Source organism: Bemisia tabaci, chromosome 2, assembly GCF_918797505.1.
Source record: "Bemisia tabaci chromosome 2, PGI_BMITA_v3".
In the NCBI taxonomy this organism is placed as follows: Eukaryota; Metazoa; Arthropoda; class Insecta; order Hemiptera; family Aleyrodidae; genus Bemisia; species Bemisia tabaci.
In genome coordinates this window covers 79,658,154-79,674,696 of record NC_092794.1, presented here as the reverse complement: position 1 = coordinate 79,674,696, position 16,543 = coordinate 79,658,154, and the positions used below count along the sequence as shown (strand labels likewise).

The following is a 16,543-nucleotide window of genomic DNA, read 5'->3' as shown; positions in this document are numbered from 1 at the left end:
TGAGAATAATTTTTTTAATGAGCAGAACTGGAACTCCTTGTTTGATCAACTAAACATTAATAGGGGGTGATTCAGTTTGCAATCAATAAAAGTTACCTGATGTTTTGGTGAGTTTAAACTTCTCTCATCGAAATAGGGTACATAATGTTTTAAAAATTGATGGATTAGCAATTAATTGTCATAGTGTAGGGCTACTTAGAATGAACTTCTTTTGCCGCATAAATTATTCCTTGCTCATAAAGTTTCAACATTAATTCTGCAATTTTTACTGCGTTTAACTCAACTGTTGGACATACTTACATTCAGCCACTAAAATTTTAAATTAAATAACAGTGAGACCACTAAGTGGAAAGTCCATTCAAAGAGTTAAAATTATTTTTTTTTTTGGTTCACTCATTATAAAAAGTATTTCCTGTAAGAGGTATTTAATTTATCAATAAAAGTGTGCGTCAAGCCAAGCCCCTTCGGCCACAAAAGTATTTTTTCTTTTAACAGAGTATAACGTCTAGGAATGTGACTTGAAACATGGAGAAGAAAATTGTACTTATACCTATTATGCACTCCGTTGAACTTGAGCGATTCAGGTAATAATTGACTGAATTTCAACCTCAAGTTACAATGGCCTCAGTCAGAAAATTAATTGAAAAAGAGAAAAACTTGCTGCAAATATTACACTGTAAGCTTACCCACGGGGGGGGGGGGGGGGGGGGGGGGGGGCTACCGCCACTCTTGATACAGTATGCCTATATTGACGCTATAGCGGAGAATATTTTGATTTATTTTGCTTAGAGTCGCTTCACCACATAATTTGTCGAATTGTATAACTGGCATGTAAGCAAGCATTTAAATTTGAATGGCGTCTTTTGATTCATGAAAGATAATGAAGGCTACCTCTCAGTTACCTGGTAGTTCAAGAATTCCTAGTAATTTTGTTGTCTACTGTCGGACTAAAAACACCACCCCCAAACTTTTCATCAGAACATGTTCCGCAGTTGGTGCCTAGGCGCAAACTTTTTGATCATAAACGCTATCGATTGGTCTAATCTTTTTTGGCTTTGATTCACCCGATTACATTTATTTCATTAAGAACTAGGTAGGCACGCGAACCATACATAGACCCAACGCTCAATTAATTTCAGAGTGCACTGTTTCACTGGAGTAATTATGCTAGAAACTCAGTAGGTGAAGATGGAATACTTCTGTGACACAACAACCAACAACACCACAATATTTTCACATCAAGAGTGGCGTTAGCCACCCCCGTTCGAGGAAAATGACGACCTACTAAAGTCCCTATAACAAAGGGGTGGTCGACACTCTTAGTCACACCTTCAACTCACTTCATCTGAAAATTGATTCGATATAGAATGGAATTCAGAGCAAACGGTGGCACAGATTCCAACAATCTTGGTGTCTATGGACGTAGCTAAGTTAGCCGGATGGCATTTAAGGGTTTATTATCTAACAGTCGGTAGCTGCACCACCAGTGTAAGTCCATAACATAACCTCACTATTTGATGTGTTTGTGTTGTGTTTACATCAAGTTTTCATATAGGGCTTTTTTTTTATCGCGGATCAGGGTGGATCTCGGTGGAATGCACTGGATCGGAATCCTGAGCGATTCGGACCAATCCAAGTGTTCCAAGCGATAAAAAAATCCAAACTTGGAATTTGGTTCGATTTGTTATTGTTTTGATTTTTTGGGGACGGCAACTTCCTCGCATTAGATTAGGATCACAGTGGATCGCGAGCTCCCCCCACCTCGGAAGAGCGATCCAGCGTTCCACCCTGATCCACCTGGAACGCTTGGATCACGCTGAGGAACAGAATAAAAAAATACCGATGTTCATCGCGATCCACTGCGATCCGCATAAAAAAAAGCCCTTATGTTAAAATAGAGACGGAATGGGCGGTACGTAATTACTTGGCCCAGCGATTTATGCAGGAATGTAAATTCTTGATTTTATAGTAATCATCAAGCTGAGAAAATAGAACGAGTACATACCTTTCATGAAAGACTTTGTTACACATTGACTGGCCACATGGTGTTTCTAACAACTTCTGACGCAAAATCAAAGAGACTCGAAGAAAACCAAATTTGAGCTAATACTCATCGTCAAAGATCTCTGATTTAGGGACATAAAGTTGACTTGGTGATTGAATTATACCTCGCATCCCCGCATATGCCGATGATGTAAACCAGCAACGGTAAGAGGCGAAAGCTTTCCAAGATTAGTCATGAAGAACACAAGATCTTAATGTCAATAACATACACTTAGGAGAAGCACAAGCACTCCAGAGCACGTAGGTTGAAAGCAAAATTTAAAGCGAATAAATTTTGGTCAGAGCATTGTGACCGTGTCGCAAGTAGTGTGATAGGGGAAGGCTCATATTACAGTAATTTTTAGATCTTTTCTTGAGACTGATAGGGTCCACTGAAAACAACTACATCTCATCAAGATATGGAAAGTAGCATTCGTGACTTGAGGAAAACAATAATGTAATTAAAAACTGAGAGTAATGGGCTCTCCCTTCGATCCATTGGTGTGCACGGTAGGGAAATATTTGGATGCTGTTAGTCACGGGAATGCAAACTGTGGTGTAAATCCTGCTTCCTTTCGATAGTTTGGCACAGCTTTGTTGTCCTATTATCGACGTAATTTACCTGAATTACATTTATTGATGCTTGGGTCAGACATACACACCGACTGATAACCTCACTTCTGAACAAAGACATCACTTGAACATTTTAAGAGAAACTAATGAAATCGTGTATCGGACTCTGGCAGAAGACGTGGGACGTAATAATATAAGTGTGTAAAAATATTAGTTAGCTTCTACAGAGAATTGAACTCTTATATTACATTAAATCATAAATCTGTTGTCAAGTAGTTAGAGTTGGAAGTTGGTATTGGTAACTAGGGAAATTTCGTTCCCGAGACTGGCTAAACTGAACGGAATCGACCAATGGCATTGAACCACTATACCGGATTTTTCTAAAATTCAAAACATTGTAGCTAAAATTTTGAAAGTTATTTGCCGATGCTGAATTATCCGAGCATTGAAACCCTATTAAATGTGGTATAAATGAAATCCTTATATCCTCAAGCAGGGCCTTTTTAGGTTCCATTAGAATCTGTGGCCGTGTAAGAGAGAAATCTGTTGCGAAAGGTGATCGTGTCGGTTTCCCGCTACTAAACGGCCCATGTTACAAAAAATATTTGTCATTTTGGGCCTTTAAGTGCTTATAACTTTTTGAAAACTCAATGGATCTTGATGAAACTTTCCAACTTTGTAGGCCCAATTTAGGTGCGTCAGTAGACACCAAGATCGTTGGAATCCGTGCCGTCGTTTGGTCTGCAGTCGATCTAGAGTCGAATCAATTTTCAGAATAAGGGAGTTACGTGTGTCTATGGTTGGCTGCCACCTTTTCGTTTGGAGGCTTTCCAGTGTTGTCGAGTTTAGACTTTGTCCGGAGGTGGCTACCGCCACCCATGATATCTCTATCCTGCAGCAAAATGAGGAGAGTAGGTAATAGATTGATAATTTGATTCACAAGGTACTTATACTGTCTAGAGAATATTAACACCATTCACAGTCAAAAAACACTTCGATTACTAAAATTATCCATTGGGAAGTTGAACAAACTATGGACTAGGCTCAGAGTCTCGGGGGAATCAGTTTCGCACCACAAGACGTAAATCCATCAGGTGAAATGGGTTCTAACAAAACGGAGGAAACCTAATAAGACAATGAGCCTCTAGACAGGGTAAGAACTGGAGGCTCTAAGCACATGAATCTGCATCAGAATTTCGCGTAGAATTCAATGGTACAAACGGGAATTCATGAAACCAACTAATAAGCGAGATATTTGCGTAAATAGACTGCGCATTTTTGTAAATCCCGCTCGCCTAATATACGAATGACGTCACATTTGTAGCCAATAGGATTGTCGCAGCGCTGCGCAGCGCCGACTGAGCATCGGCCATCGAAAACGTCCAACGCTCCCAACGCCGGGATCGTAAACAAACGAAAATTGATAACAGGAAGGACCCAAGCACCCAAGCAACTCGAAATCTTTTAATTTTCATTAATTACAGTCCATGTTCGACTTCAAGAAAGCATTTGACAACCATTTTCCTCGTATTTTATAACCTGGAGCCACAGCCTATCGGCTCATTGTAATGTGCACTCTGAGAATCAGTTCCACAAGTCCAAACCCTGACATTCTTTTCTTTGATCATTCTCTTTTCATTCTCGCCACAATTTAAGTGTTATTCAGTTTCTTTATCTAAAATATGTGGTCTTGAATTCATTCAGGAGTCAGAAGTTTACCTTTCTTTTAGTATTACAGCCCTTTGACCCCTCAAACTTCACCGATATGACCTCATGTAGTTCAAGGTTTCTCTGGCCCGAACCGAGTGATTACCTACACATCTGAGGTGTGTCTCATGGTTCTTCAAATTAGCAGTTTAGAACTAAATTAGGGACTACAGTGACTCAATCCAGTTCTGCTTTCTTGTTCAATGTTTGTTATCAGTGTCTGTCCTTTGACGTGACCAATTTAGTGCATGCACTGTTACGCTATAAGTACAGGTATTATTGCTTTTTTCCTGCTGTCAGACCTTTTTCTTAAGCCTGCTGATTCACCACAGAATCTGCCCTAGTTGTGTAAATAATTTGGTGTGTAGTTATTGAGTTAATACCTCCTTGCGGTGATGCAAACTTTCTCAGATCCGTCATAAGTGGGTATTGCATTTAGACGATCACTCGGACCAGATGAAATCACTGCTCTAGCAGCTTAAAATTTATACTTTGATCTCTGATTCACTAATAAATAACACTTTATGGTGTCATTTATATTTAATCAGTTCAAAGCTAATTCGACAATGAATCATCAATGGTCCGATCGAAAAAGGAATTTTCTGGTGCGTGCTACGGCTGAATCGACATTACCTACAACTCAACTTTCGAAAGCATGAACCTTAAAAAAATTCATCAGGAACTGGTACTTGGTAAGTAAATCACCCAAGAATCATTTCAATGGTAAAGTTGCCAACGATTCCTATTGAAAGTCGTTTGGTTCACTGAATTTTTCAGGTACCGAAAGATGAAAGGATCTTGAAAAGTCATAGAATTACATCCCACCATGAAAACAAGTTGGGAAAAACAGTTCAGATTGACCAGGGATGACATTTGTAACATTTACTTCTCAAACCAATCTAATGGCCAAACATAGGTATCATTTGCAAAACGTGTAAATTACATATCCTGAATACGTTGCTCAAACTTTCTACATCCAGTTCAGATTTTCAAAGGGAAGCAAGTCAGCATATCGTTTGAATTAATTACTGAATTTTCTGCCCATGTAGAGGAAAAATATCACATTTCAGAGATTTTGTTGAATGATCTTTTAATTGAGAAATTAAGAGGAACAGGAAGTCTGAAACTTTGTGAATTTAGGTAAGTGGTTTCCCAGTTTAGCCTTGTCATTAACAGCTGTAGATACACCTAGTGTATCTACAGCTGCGTGAAGTAAGAAATTTCTCCGCGCAGGGGGCGCCACCGCTGTGTTTTAGAGTCCGTACAGCACCACGTGAGTCCTTGAGCTTTTATAAAAGTTGAAGGAATTTCTGTTTAAATCGAAGATAAATAAGTTCTAGCTATAACATTCTTCTTCCTATTGACCCTAAAAACAACGTGAAAAGTCATTTCTGAAGCTCTGCAATTTGATCCCAGAAAAAAGTAGGGTTAAGCATGATGACCTTGATGCAACCAATCGCGCTTGATCGCTCTCAGCAGTTGGCAGATATCTCTCTCCCACCGTGAGCTGTCTCTCTCGCACTTACAGATGTCCCGTAAGAGAAACTGGGATCAATTTACAGCTTTTATTATTAGACTTTCAAAGCTCGCGTTTGTTTCTAAGGATTCCAGACGTATGCTGCTAGAACTTATGAGTCTTAGAATTTAAGATACCTATTGTGATATTTAAATAATCACTGATTTCGGAGTCGGATTTTAGCAGCGCGACGTGGTGGATTTTTTCGGAACTACAGCTGAAGATTAACCTTAAAAGATTTCGAGTTGCTTGGGTGCTTGGGTCCTTCCTGTTGGCGTTTGAGTTTAGCAGAGATTCCTTCTTGGCTTAGAAGGTTAGGGATGACAAAAATCCTGCCGCAGATCATCAGTAAGCAAGAGCGTTTCACCGATGCGTCTCTACTCTCAGCTCTAGTGGAGAAAGAAAGAACTTTATTTGCCTTATGTACTGGCAAATTCGTCTCCACAATAACAATCGGCGTAGCTAAGCGGTAAGGCATTCGCCCCATGTCCAGAACGTTCACGGTTCGCGCCCTCGCGGTGAATATATTTTAACGCCTTGATCATATTTATAAATGCCGCGTAGGGCATCGCAGGGTTATTTTTTCCAAAAAATCTGAGTGAGGATTGCATTTTGATTGAAACGTAATCGAAAAGGGCTCCTCTTGCTTCAGAGAAACTTCTGAATCCAAGGTCCAGGGCAGAGTTAAGAAATTTCATGAAAGATTACAAAAAGAAATTTCATAAGGAAATTTCAAGAAATTTTATGAGGAAATTTCAAGAAATTTTATGAGGAAATTTCATGAAATTTCTTGTGAAATTTCAAGAATTTCATACGATGAAATTCCTTTAGCAACTCTGGTCCAGGGTCCCTGTATGAGGGTATACAGTAGTATACAGGGGCCGTCCAATAAACTTGTTTTTTCTTGGAGGAAAAAGCAGACTCCAGACAGGAATTAATGTAGCATAGTGTTCAGTTAACATCCTTTAGTATAAATTACGTAAGACCTTTTCCCCATTTTTTAACTCCCATACTTCTCCTTGTGCAGCACCGTAAGGCATCCCTTAACCCCCCCCCCCCCCCCCCCCCCAATTACGTAAGTCTCGACTATCCCCCCCCCCCCTTTTTTCAGTTATCGTAGATCGAAGCATGACGTTTCCCTTTAGAACACAATGAAATTTTTAAGCCACAATTTTTTTATGTGAAACCAAATTTCTGGAGTAAGTTCACAGGCAAGATTCATGATATAATTAGTTTAATAAACAAAAATATGGAGCAAAATTGAAGATTCTTTTGGCCTTGGGAGTAAATAGTTAAAAGTATAAAGTTGACGTGAGGATGAAGTCACTACTCATCATCGTGAGAATGAGTGGAGAAGTGGGAATCAAGAGAAATGATAGGGCATGGTTCGATCGGCCAGCAATCGGTGGTTTCCTGATTTCCTCTATTTCATCTTGAATTTTATTATCAACCTGACGAAATATGGATTTTTGCATTTTCTTGAAATATAGGCTAAAAAGTTGACGTCGTACCCTCTCCTCCCCCCTCGTAAGGCAACGAAAGGCTGTTATAGACCCCCCCCCTCCCCATGAGAGCCTTAAGTAATTTATGAACGGCCCCTTATTTAAATTTTTGGTATTCCTTATGGTCTTTATTACTTAAAATTCCTAATCATATAGATAATAGAAGAGAAATCATGCAGATTTTCCTTTAAAAAAAAAGAGCGTTTAATTTGGTTTGAATTTAAAAGATTCCTGCTTGGCCCGAAAGGCGAGGGTTGACAAAAATCCTGCGGCGCGTGGGGAGTGCAGTGAGTCTGCAGAAAGGAAACATCGATGCTCCCGATTGCGCACCAGACAGTTTGCGATGGAAATTCGGCAGGATTTTTGTCATCCCTGCCTTCCGAGCTCAAGGAAGGAATCTCTGCTGAACAGTCGACTCCTTCCTGTTATCAATTTTCGTTTGTTTACGATCCCGGCGTTGGGAGCGTTGGACGTTTTCGATGGCCGATGCTCAGTCGGCGCTGCGCAGCGCTGCGACAATCCTATTGGCTACAAATGTGACGTCATTCGTATATTAGGCGAGCGGGATTTACAAAAATGCGCAGTCTATTTACGCAAATATCTCGCTTATTAGTTGGTTTCATGAATTCCCGTTTGTACCATTGAATTCCACGCGAAATTCTGATGCAGATTCATGTGCTTAGAGCCTCCAGTTCTTACCCTGTCTAGAGGCTCATTACTCCTCATTTCATATGGGTTCATTATGCATCTCCAGGCGAAAGAGTCATTCAATAGTTTCAAATATTGACCCACTAAAAACACTTCAAACAATGAAGACGCACTTAAACCGTGTTGATGCTGTTGCCAGCATCCGCGAAAGTTCTAACACGTACTTACCTAGGAGATTCTTCACGAGACAAATTGCACCTTGAAATTTTGAATGTAAGTTTGTTTCAGTATGTATTAGGTATGAAGCACTGACCATCGTAAGCTATAAATTAATATTTTTGACCCTACATTGGCTTACTTGTTGTACCCAAGTTTTCACTATGATGATTTTGTGGGACTCCTTCGCGATATGTATAATTAATGCTCCGTATCCTATATTTTTTTACTCTATTGGGATTTTTACATGTTTTATAGGACTTTGCGCCTTTACTTTTGCTGAGCAGTTTTGAACTGCCACAGTTTGATTCTGACAAAATGGAATGGAATGGATTTTCCTCGGTTATTACTGATGTATGCTACAAAAAGTATGGCTCTCTACCTAAATCTGGCAAACCTCATACAGATGGAAGTCAATGGACATCATGTGCTGCCATAGTCAAGAGAAATTCAGATGGAACCTTGAAGGTAGTTAGCCTAGCCACTGGCTCCAGATGCATAGGTAAATCCAGACTAAATGCCACCGGAACTCTTGTCCATGATAGTCATGCAGAGGTAAGGATTCTACAATGTTTTTAATGAGGAAAGTTTCAATTACAAATGTAAGCATTGAGCCTCTAGACAGGGTAAGAACTGGAGGCTCTAAGCACATGAGTCTGCTTCAGGATTTCGCGTAGAATCCAATGGTGAAAACGGGAATTCATGAAACCAACTAATAAGCGAGATATTTGCGTAAATAGAATGCGCATTTTTGTCAGAGACAAGTAGAGACGGTGCATGCCCCTATCTAGCCAATGGAATTGGCTGAGGCAAATTATAATCTCGGGGATTCAACAGAACAACAGTCATCACCTTCCCCGAATTTGCCTGTTTGGACTGGTGAACTTCGGATATTTCGTGGCGCCTAGTTTAAAATTTTGCCTCTACGATCTTCAGCAAGTTTCTTCTGAGCGGAAGTCAGGTGAAATATGATTTTCTTTTCTTCCAAAGACTGCTAGTCCGTGGCTGAGCGTTGAGCGATTGTAAAACTTCGTAGTCCATACTATGAGATGAGGTGCAAGGTCCTCATCTCACAGTTGAGGATCAGCAATGTTCCTTCTCTGCGCAATCAGTAGCACAAGGAAACAAAGTCCCCCTCCTTGCGCTTCAGCGTACTTAAAAGTGTATACAGGGTGTTCGTAAAGTCCCCTCCCCCCCCTCTAACTTTTGACCTAATTGAGGTAGAGATTTGAAACTTGGAGGGTGTCCCTAGATCAAAGGGAGCTACTTTTTGACCCCCCCAAAATTTTGGGGGGCCCCATTTTGGGGGGGTTACGGACCCTAACTTTTAATTTTCAAATGAGAAGACCCCCTTTGTGATACCTCGTTCAAAAGAGCATAAAAAAAGAAAATTTTTCGCGCAAACCGGAAGTCATTATCTCAAACCGTTTCAAAATGGCGGCCGGTCAAAGTTCCAAATGGCCGAAAATTGGCACCTCTGCTATTTGCACATGGATTTGCTTGAAACTCGGTATCTGGGGGTATTTTGGCACGAGAAAAACGAATTTAACGTTAGATTTTCAAAAAAACCCTAATTTTTCAAAATGGCGACCCGTTTAGGCTCAAAAAGGCCGAAAATTTGACAAACTCGATTTTTTTGCCAATGGATTCACCTGAAATTCGGTATCTGGGGGTATTATGACCCGAGAATAACGAATTCAACGTTAGATTTTTAAACAAACCCTAATTTTTCAAAATGGCCGCCGATTAAAGTTCAAAATGGTCAACAATTGGCAACCTCGACTTTTTGCCGATAGATTCGCCTGAAACTCGGTGAAATAACGTCGAATTCGTTTGTTTCCCACCCAGATACCCTCAAACACCGAGTTTGAAGCGAATCTATCGGCAAAAAGTCGAGGTTGCCAATTGTTGACCATTTTGAACTTTAATCGGCGGCCATTTTGAAAAATTAGGGTTTGTTTAAAAATCTAACGTTGAACTCGTTATTCTCGGGTCAAAATACCCCCAGATACCGAATTTCAGGTGAATCCATTGGCAAAAAAATCGAGTTTGTCAAATTTTCGGCCTTTTTGAGCCTAAACGGGTCGCCATTTTGAAAAATTAGGGTTTTTTTGAAAATCTAACGTTAAATTCGTTTTTCTCGTGCCAAAATACCCCCAGATACCGAGTTTCAAGCAAATCCATGTGCAAATAGCAGAGGTGCCAATTTTCGGCCATTTGGAACTTTGACCGGCCGCCATTTTGAAACGGTTTGAGATAATGACTTCCGGTTTGCGCGAAAAATTTTCTTTTTTTATGCTCTTTCGAACGAGGTATCACAAAGGGGGTCTTCTCATTTGAAAATTAAAAGTTAGGGTCCGTAACCCCCCCAAAATGGGGCCCCCCCAAATTTTTGGAGGGTCAAAAAGTAGCTCCCTTTGATCTAGGAACACCCTCCAAGTTTCAAATCTCTACCTCAATTAGGTCAAAAGTTAGAGGGGGGGGGAGGGGACTTTACGAACACCCTGTATTGCAGTCTGAGAACTCAGTATTTTTCTTGCAGCTACCAAACAATACATTTTTCTCTTTTGACGGCTAACAAGAGTTCATGATGTGAGCGACTGCACAGTACTATTGATCAGATTATCCAGAACGTCACCATGCTTTTCCAGAACTCTTGTTGTTCATAAGATTAATGGGCTCCATTAATTAATGTGGAACATAATTGTGGAAAAGCATGTCGATAGTCCTTCGAAGCATCGAATGGGGATTCGCATTCGCTTTTGCATTTATTTTTTATTTTTTGCAAATTTTTGTACATAGACACAGGCAGTTATCGTACACGTCACATTAACATAAATTTGATACTTAAATCTTATGTTAACAATATTACATCTAAATCACTATGCATTAATTTGTTACATTGTGATCGAAGAAATCGTCTACAGAGTAGAATTCATTATTAATTAAATACACTTTTAGTTTCACTAATTTGTTCCCATCTCCTTCCCTGATGTGCTTGGGAAGTTTATTATACATTCTACTCCCTTCTCTGAGTAGGGGATCTACTGCGTTTTCAAGTTTTATGTTGGACTTGTTCCGAGTGTTATGAGAATGCACATTGTTGAAAGTTTTAAATTCGTCAAAGTTTTGGAAAACATATTTAAGCACATGATAGATATAGATGCTTGGGACCGTTAGTAGATTCATTTCTTTGAACTTGGATCGGCAGGACTCGTTTCTGCCTAGCCCAGAGATTCTTCTGATGATCTTTTTCTGCCAGATGAAAATGTCATTCAGTTTGTTAGAACTACCCCATTCGGCTATACAGGATGAAATGTGAGAATATGCATGTGCATAGTATACATCTTTAAGAACTAGAGTCCCTTTATACCCAGAGTTACGACAACTCACTTTTGGTTGGGCCAATATTGGGCTGAAAGTGGCCTAAAAAAAAATCCAATTCTGATTGGTTCTCCCTCATGGAGGCCGAAACTAGTGCACCAAGATGGCGGTACCTCGAATGTGAACAAGAATAATGAAAATATTACCTAATTGTGGTTTATCAAGAGTAAATTGTTATTTCCATAGGTCCAAAATGAAAATAGATTAAGAAATTATTCACAAACCAATCTCATTTTCTTTTTAATTGATCACTTTGTTGATGTTGTTGTTTTTGTGTGACAGACATCGCAGGATTCCTGATCCTTATCCCTCAATATCGTTCGTTTGGGTGCACTAGTTTCGGCCTCCATGGCCAGCCAAGGTCGGCTGCCAGTCAGCTGATAATCGAGTTGTCGTTACTCTGGGTATAAAGGGACTCTATTAAGAACTTTCTGGCTAACTAGACTTCTAAGAACTTTAAGTTGAAAAGATGTGGTTGCTAATTTTTTGCATAGTGCTTCAGTATGGGCAGACCATGATAGCTTGTTGTCTAAGAAAATCCCTAGAAATTTCGCAGAGTTGACAAGCTGTACGCCCATCTCTGATAGAGCATGACTGTCAACCGCTAAGTTTTTACTGAACAACATCAGTTGGGTTTTATCCGTGTTGATGCACAGTCTCTTGCTAGCCACGAAGCTCTTTAGCCGATCCTCTACGATTTGCAGTCTCGCATAAAGCTCCGAAGTATTCTCCGCAGAGATAAGGATGTTTGTGTCGTCTATGTATTGAACTACTTTAACAAATTCAAGGTCTTTAAAATACTCTTTGAGTGCGTTTACATAGATCAGAAACAAAAGTGGCCCCAGAGAGCTACCTTGCGGCACACCTATGTCTACCGACTCAAGCTTTGAGTTGACTTTAGACCCATGGGCATCCATCTGCACATACTGTTTTCGATTTTTTAAATAGGAGGCCAACAAATTTAGCGCTGTCCCACTTACCCCTAACTCGTATAGGGAGGCACGCAGTAACTCATGATTCACTATGTCGAAGGCTTTGCTCAAGTCAACGAAGACACAGAGTGTTAATTTTCCTCTTTTGAGATTGCTGTAAATGTAACAGAGAATGCTGTTTACAGCTGTGCAGGTGGATCTCCCTTTGACAAACCCATGGTGAGAGCTACTTATGAGATTATGCAGCGTGAGAAATTCCTAGAGTCTCCAATAGATTATTTTTTCTATGATTTTGCCGAAGTTTGAGAGTATACTGATCGGACGATAGTTGCTTACATGTTTCTTGTCATCTTTCTTATGGAGTGGAATGACTTTTGCTATTTTGAGGATATCTGAGAACTCCCCTGTAGCAAGAATGAGGTTTATGATAAAGACAAGCACAGGTACTACGTACTTACTCACTGACTTTATCGTCATGACGCTAATATCGTCAAACCCAGAGGAACCTGAGCTAGACAGATCGTTGATTGCCTTCACTACTTCGTTCTCATTGGTAAACTTGAAAGTATGTCTACTCTGTAACTTTCCGGAATCAACATGAGATGATATAGCGGCGCTGGAGTTATACAGAGACTTAACTAAATTAACAGGGGCCGAGACAAAATGACTGTTAAACACTTTTGCAATCCCGGTCGCCTCAGTTATTTCTACTCCCTTGTCAACAATACTTTTTATAGTATTCACTTGCTTCCCCTTTCCTAAATTTTCGTTGACTAATCTCCACGATGCCTTTCCTTTATTCGAAGCATTGTGAATGACTTTGCCAAAGTGCTCCCTTTTTGCCCTGTCTATCAATGCTTTGTACTCCCGCAAATAGTCGAGGTACACACTTTTCTTGACTAAGTTATTTTTACTTTGGTTGTACAACTCATGCTTCACTGTTCTAGCTAGATCAATTTCTTCATTATACCATTCATTTTGTCTATGCTTCACTGCTTTTCTATTTATTAGTGGGAAAGCTTGATTAAACAAACTGCAAAATTTTTCGTGAAAGATCTTAAAGGCATTGCCTGCTGAGAGCTGGGTGAAGACTTCTGCCCAGCTCACTGATTTTACTAGAGATTGAAATTTTAAGGTGTTGTTTCTACTAAATGATCTCTTGATTGGAGGGACTCCGGAGGCCATGTTGCCGTCCGTTGATCTGAACTTAAAGATAATCATGCTATGATCGGAGTATTTACCCTCGTCTTCTACCTTAGTTTCAATACACTCCACGTTACTTAATACATTGTCTAGACAAGCTTTTTGTCTAGTAGGTACATGCACATGCTTCACAAGGTTGTGTGATGACAGACAGGATTCTAGATTGTTACATTCGTTTGTTAAAAAGTCAATATTAAAGTCGCCAGCTACAATAATTTTGCCTGACATTCCTGCGATTATTTTGTCTAGTTTGTCGGTGAAATTCAGTACATTGCCATCTGATCTGTAGACAGTTAGAATGGTAATTTTTTCCACTATATTTTTTATGGCAACAGCTTCGAAGATTTTGTCTTGGCAGAAATTATCAATTTTAACTACCTCACAAAATTCAGCTATATCACTTCTTACAAAAATGGCAACACCGCCATAGGTTCCCCCATTTGAGGCTGGCTCTGTGTGTAATTCTCAAAGAAAATTTTGCAATTTTTGGGAAGCCAGTGCTCCGTTATACAGAAATATACGGGTTTAACATTATGTAACAATACTTGTAGCTCTTGATATACGCTGAAAAGACTTTGTACATTCAGTAGAATCATTGTGTTGTTGCACCCGTCAACATTATCGGGTACTGAGAGTTTTACGTTTTGAGTTTCCCTATTATCAACTACTAGTTGAGCAGTTACGTCAGTAGGATCTAGTTTAAATTAATGGAGACACCTTCCAATTGGTTTGACATACTTATTCTTTTAATTAACCGTTTAGCTACTATTTGTTTGCCAATTTGATTAAGATGCAATAGATCTGTACAAAAGTATTTGTATTTGATATCGTCAGCCCTTACCACGACTAAGTTTTTGTGGATTTTACCTAATTCATATAGAGTTTTGTTAGTGTCAAAAATTAGAGAGTTGACCCAGTGATCACTCGCCAAGTCAAATCTCCTTGGAATATTCACTAGGTACACTATCTTTTCTGAGCTTGCTAGGAGTTCTAAGAGCGATCTCACAAAATACATTGCCCTGTTTCTGAAAATGTCATTCGCTCCTGCGCAGATTACAACATTATTGGACTTACTTTTCTCTATATCAATAATAACCTGATTGAAGGTCATGCCGGGTTTGATTGCTTCGGTGATGCTGACATTTAGACTGTCCTTAACTAAGCTTCCTATTCCCCGTCCGTGATTGTCCGCGAAAAGGTCCAGATGAAGATTCCGTACGTTCTTTGGTGCATTACCCAAATGTTCATTCCTTTCGATGTTAGAGATTGAACACTGACTGGAATAGGTCTGTGGTGAAATGTTCCTGGTTTCACCTTGACTGGATGCTGATGATGGAGGGGGGCTCCTTCTAGTTGAAAGGCTGGCAACGGGGTTGTCCATCTCTGCTCTGGGACGTGCGTTTGATGTCGATGGCAATGGATCATTTCTAGTTTGAGCCGGTTTCAAGGTAGGGCTAGAGGTTGCACTGTCGTTTGTCAAAGACCTGCCAGACGAACTGGGATAGTTTATACTGGATATTCGAGCGCTGTTCTTAGATAAGTTTGAGCCTTGTGTACTCACCTTGTTTGAGCTGGCACAGTTACTAACTTTTTGGTGGGAGATTCCAGCAGTGACGGATGACCGTGTTGCTGAGGAGGATTTAGATTTGGATGAGTCCTCAGAGCTGGGTCGTTCACTGGTTACAGCTACGTTTTTCGGTTCTAGCGCGATTTCACAACCGTTGAGAGTAGATGCCCTGGCTTTGTCAAGTGCGGCAGCAAAAGTAGTTGTCGCAACGCACGAAACTTTGTTAGCTTTGGAGTCCATCTTACACTGCACAGTATTAACTAAGGAGCTAAGTTCCTTGAGAGCTTGTTCAAGGCAGTTTACTCTAGTGGTCAGAAAGTTAATTCTCCCTTTGCACTTATCGCAGCATTTACAATGGTTCTCCTTATCACTTGATGTATTGGACATAACCTCAAATTCCGTATGAGAAATTACCTTAGATTTTCGAGGTGGATTCCTGACTGGAGAGTTTTCTGCTGAACTTTCTTTGGCACTGCACTTGGGGCAGACCCAGATTTTGTTATTTGCTTCCGCACTGTTTGGTTTAATCCCGATACACTTAAAATGGAACCACTGGCCACATCGAGTACAGCCAGGTCCCGCGGAGGTTCTTGCCCTTGTTACGCGTAGATTACACTTCGGACAGTCATTTTTATTCACTACTGGACTAACTTGAGCACTATTCTTCGATTTTTTTGTCGAATGATTGATTTTGTTGGTATTTACTGATCGTATTAACTGATTTAACGGGGAGGTCGAAATGCGCGAGGTTACCGCGGCCGCCGCCATCTTGGATCGCTTCAAGGTCTGTCAACTCTGTTTCAAGTTATGCCCGGCACTCCATCTGCAGGATCCTTTACCCTCCTGAGGGACAGTTTCTTCATCAAATTATTCATTCAGAGAACTCGCAGCCAACGTCATCATTTAAGGTGAGTACATCTGAAATCAATGTAGGATTTGTGACAGGATGATCAGGTCAAAGGCAGCATGCACACCAGACTGTTCTATTGCAAAACTTGAATGTGAGAACCCTCCAATTACTGTCCTGGTTTAATTCCATAGAAAAATTTAAAGGCTCACACAAAGCTTCAATTCATTATGCAACATCATCAGTTCAAAATCGGGCTTTGAATACTGGGTCATGCGTGGGCGTGACACTTCCGGTACGTTCTCAATTCTTTAATTTCATGCAATTCTCCTCTTTCATTACAGTATCTTCATTACTTTATGCCCCAAAAAATTTGCCCATTTATGTCCTTCTTCAAAAGAGGCT

General features: G+C 40.1%; 2 protein-coding genes across 6 annotated transcripts in view; one reads left to right on the top strand and one right to left on the bottom strand.

The window, feature by feature from the left end:
• Positions 1-1,910: 1,910 nt before the first annotated feature.
• The window catches only part of Adat1 (Adenosine deaminase, tRNA-specific 1), a 56,589-nt gene continuing 41,956 nt past the window's right edge, over positions 1,911-16,543 (top strand). The window contains exons 1-2 of one of the 5 annotated variants that reach the window (XM_019053128.2): positions 1,911-2,208; positions 8,464-8,760. In XM_019053128.2, coding sequence (XP_018908673.1) covers positions 8,524-8,760 — 237 coding nt within the window. In that variant the 5' untranslated portion in view covers positions 1,911-2,208; positions 8,464-8,523. Of the gene's footprint in view, positions 2,209-3,155; positions 3,532-8,104; positions 8,263-8,463; positions 8,761-16,543 lie in introns of those variants that run through there. The other 4 variants (XM_072296366.1, XM_072296367.1, XM_019053129.2 and 1 more) reach the window with 4 other exon arrangements.
• LOC140223983 (uncharacterized) lies at positions 12,780-15,678 on the bottom strand. The gene is made up of 2 exons (XM_072296662.1): positions 14,799-15,678; positions 12,780-14,098 (listed from the first exon to the last, which is right to left on the bottom strand). The coding sequence occupies exons 1-2, from the start codon at positions 15,676-15,678 to the stop codon at positions 12,780-12,782; spliced, it is 2,199 nt and encodes a 732-aa protein (XP_072152763.1).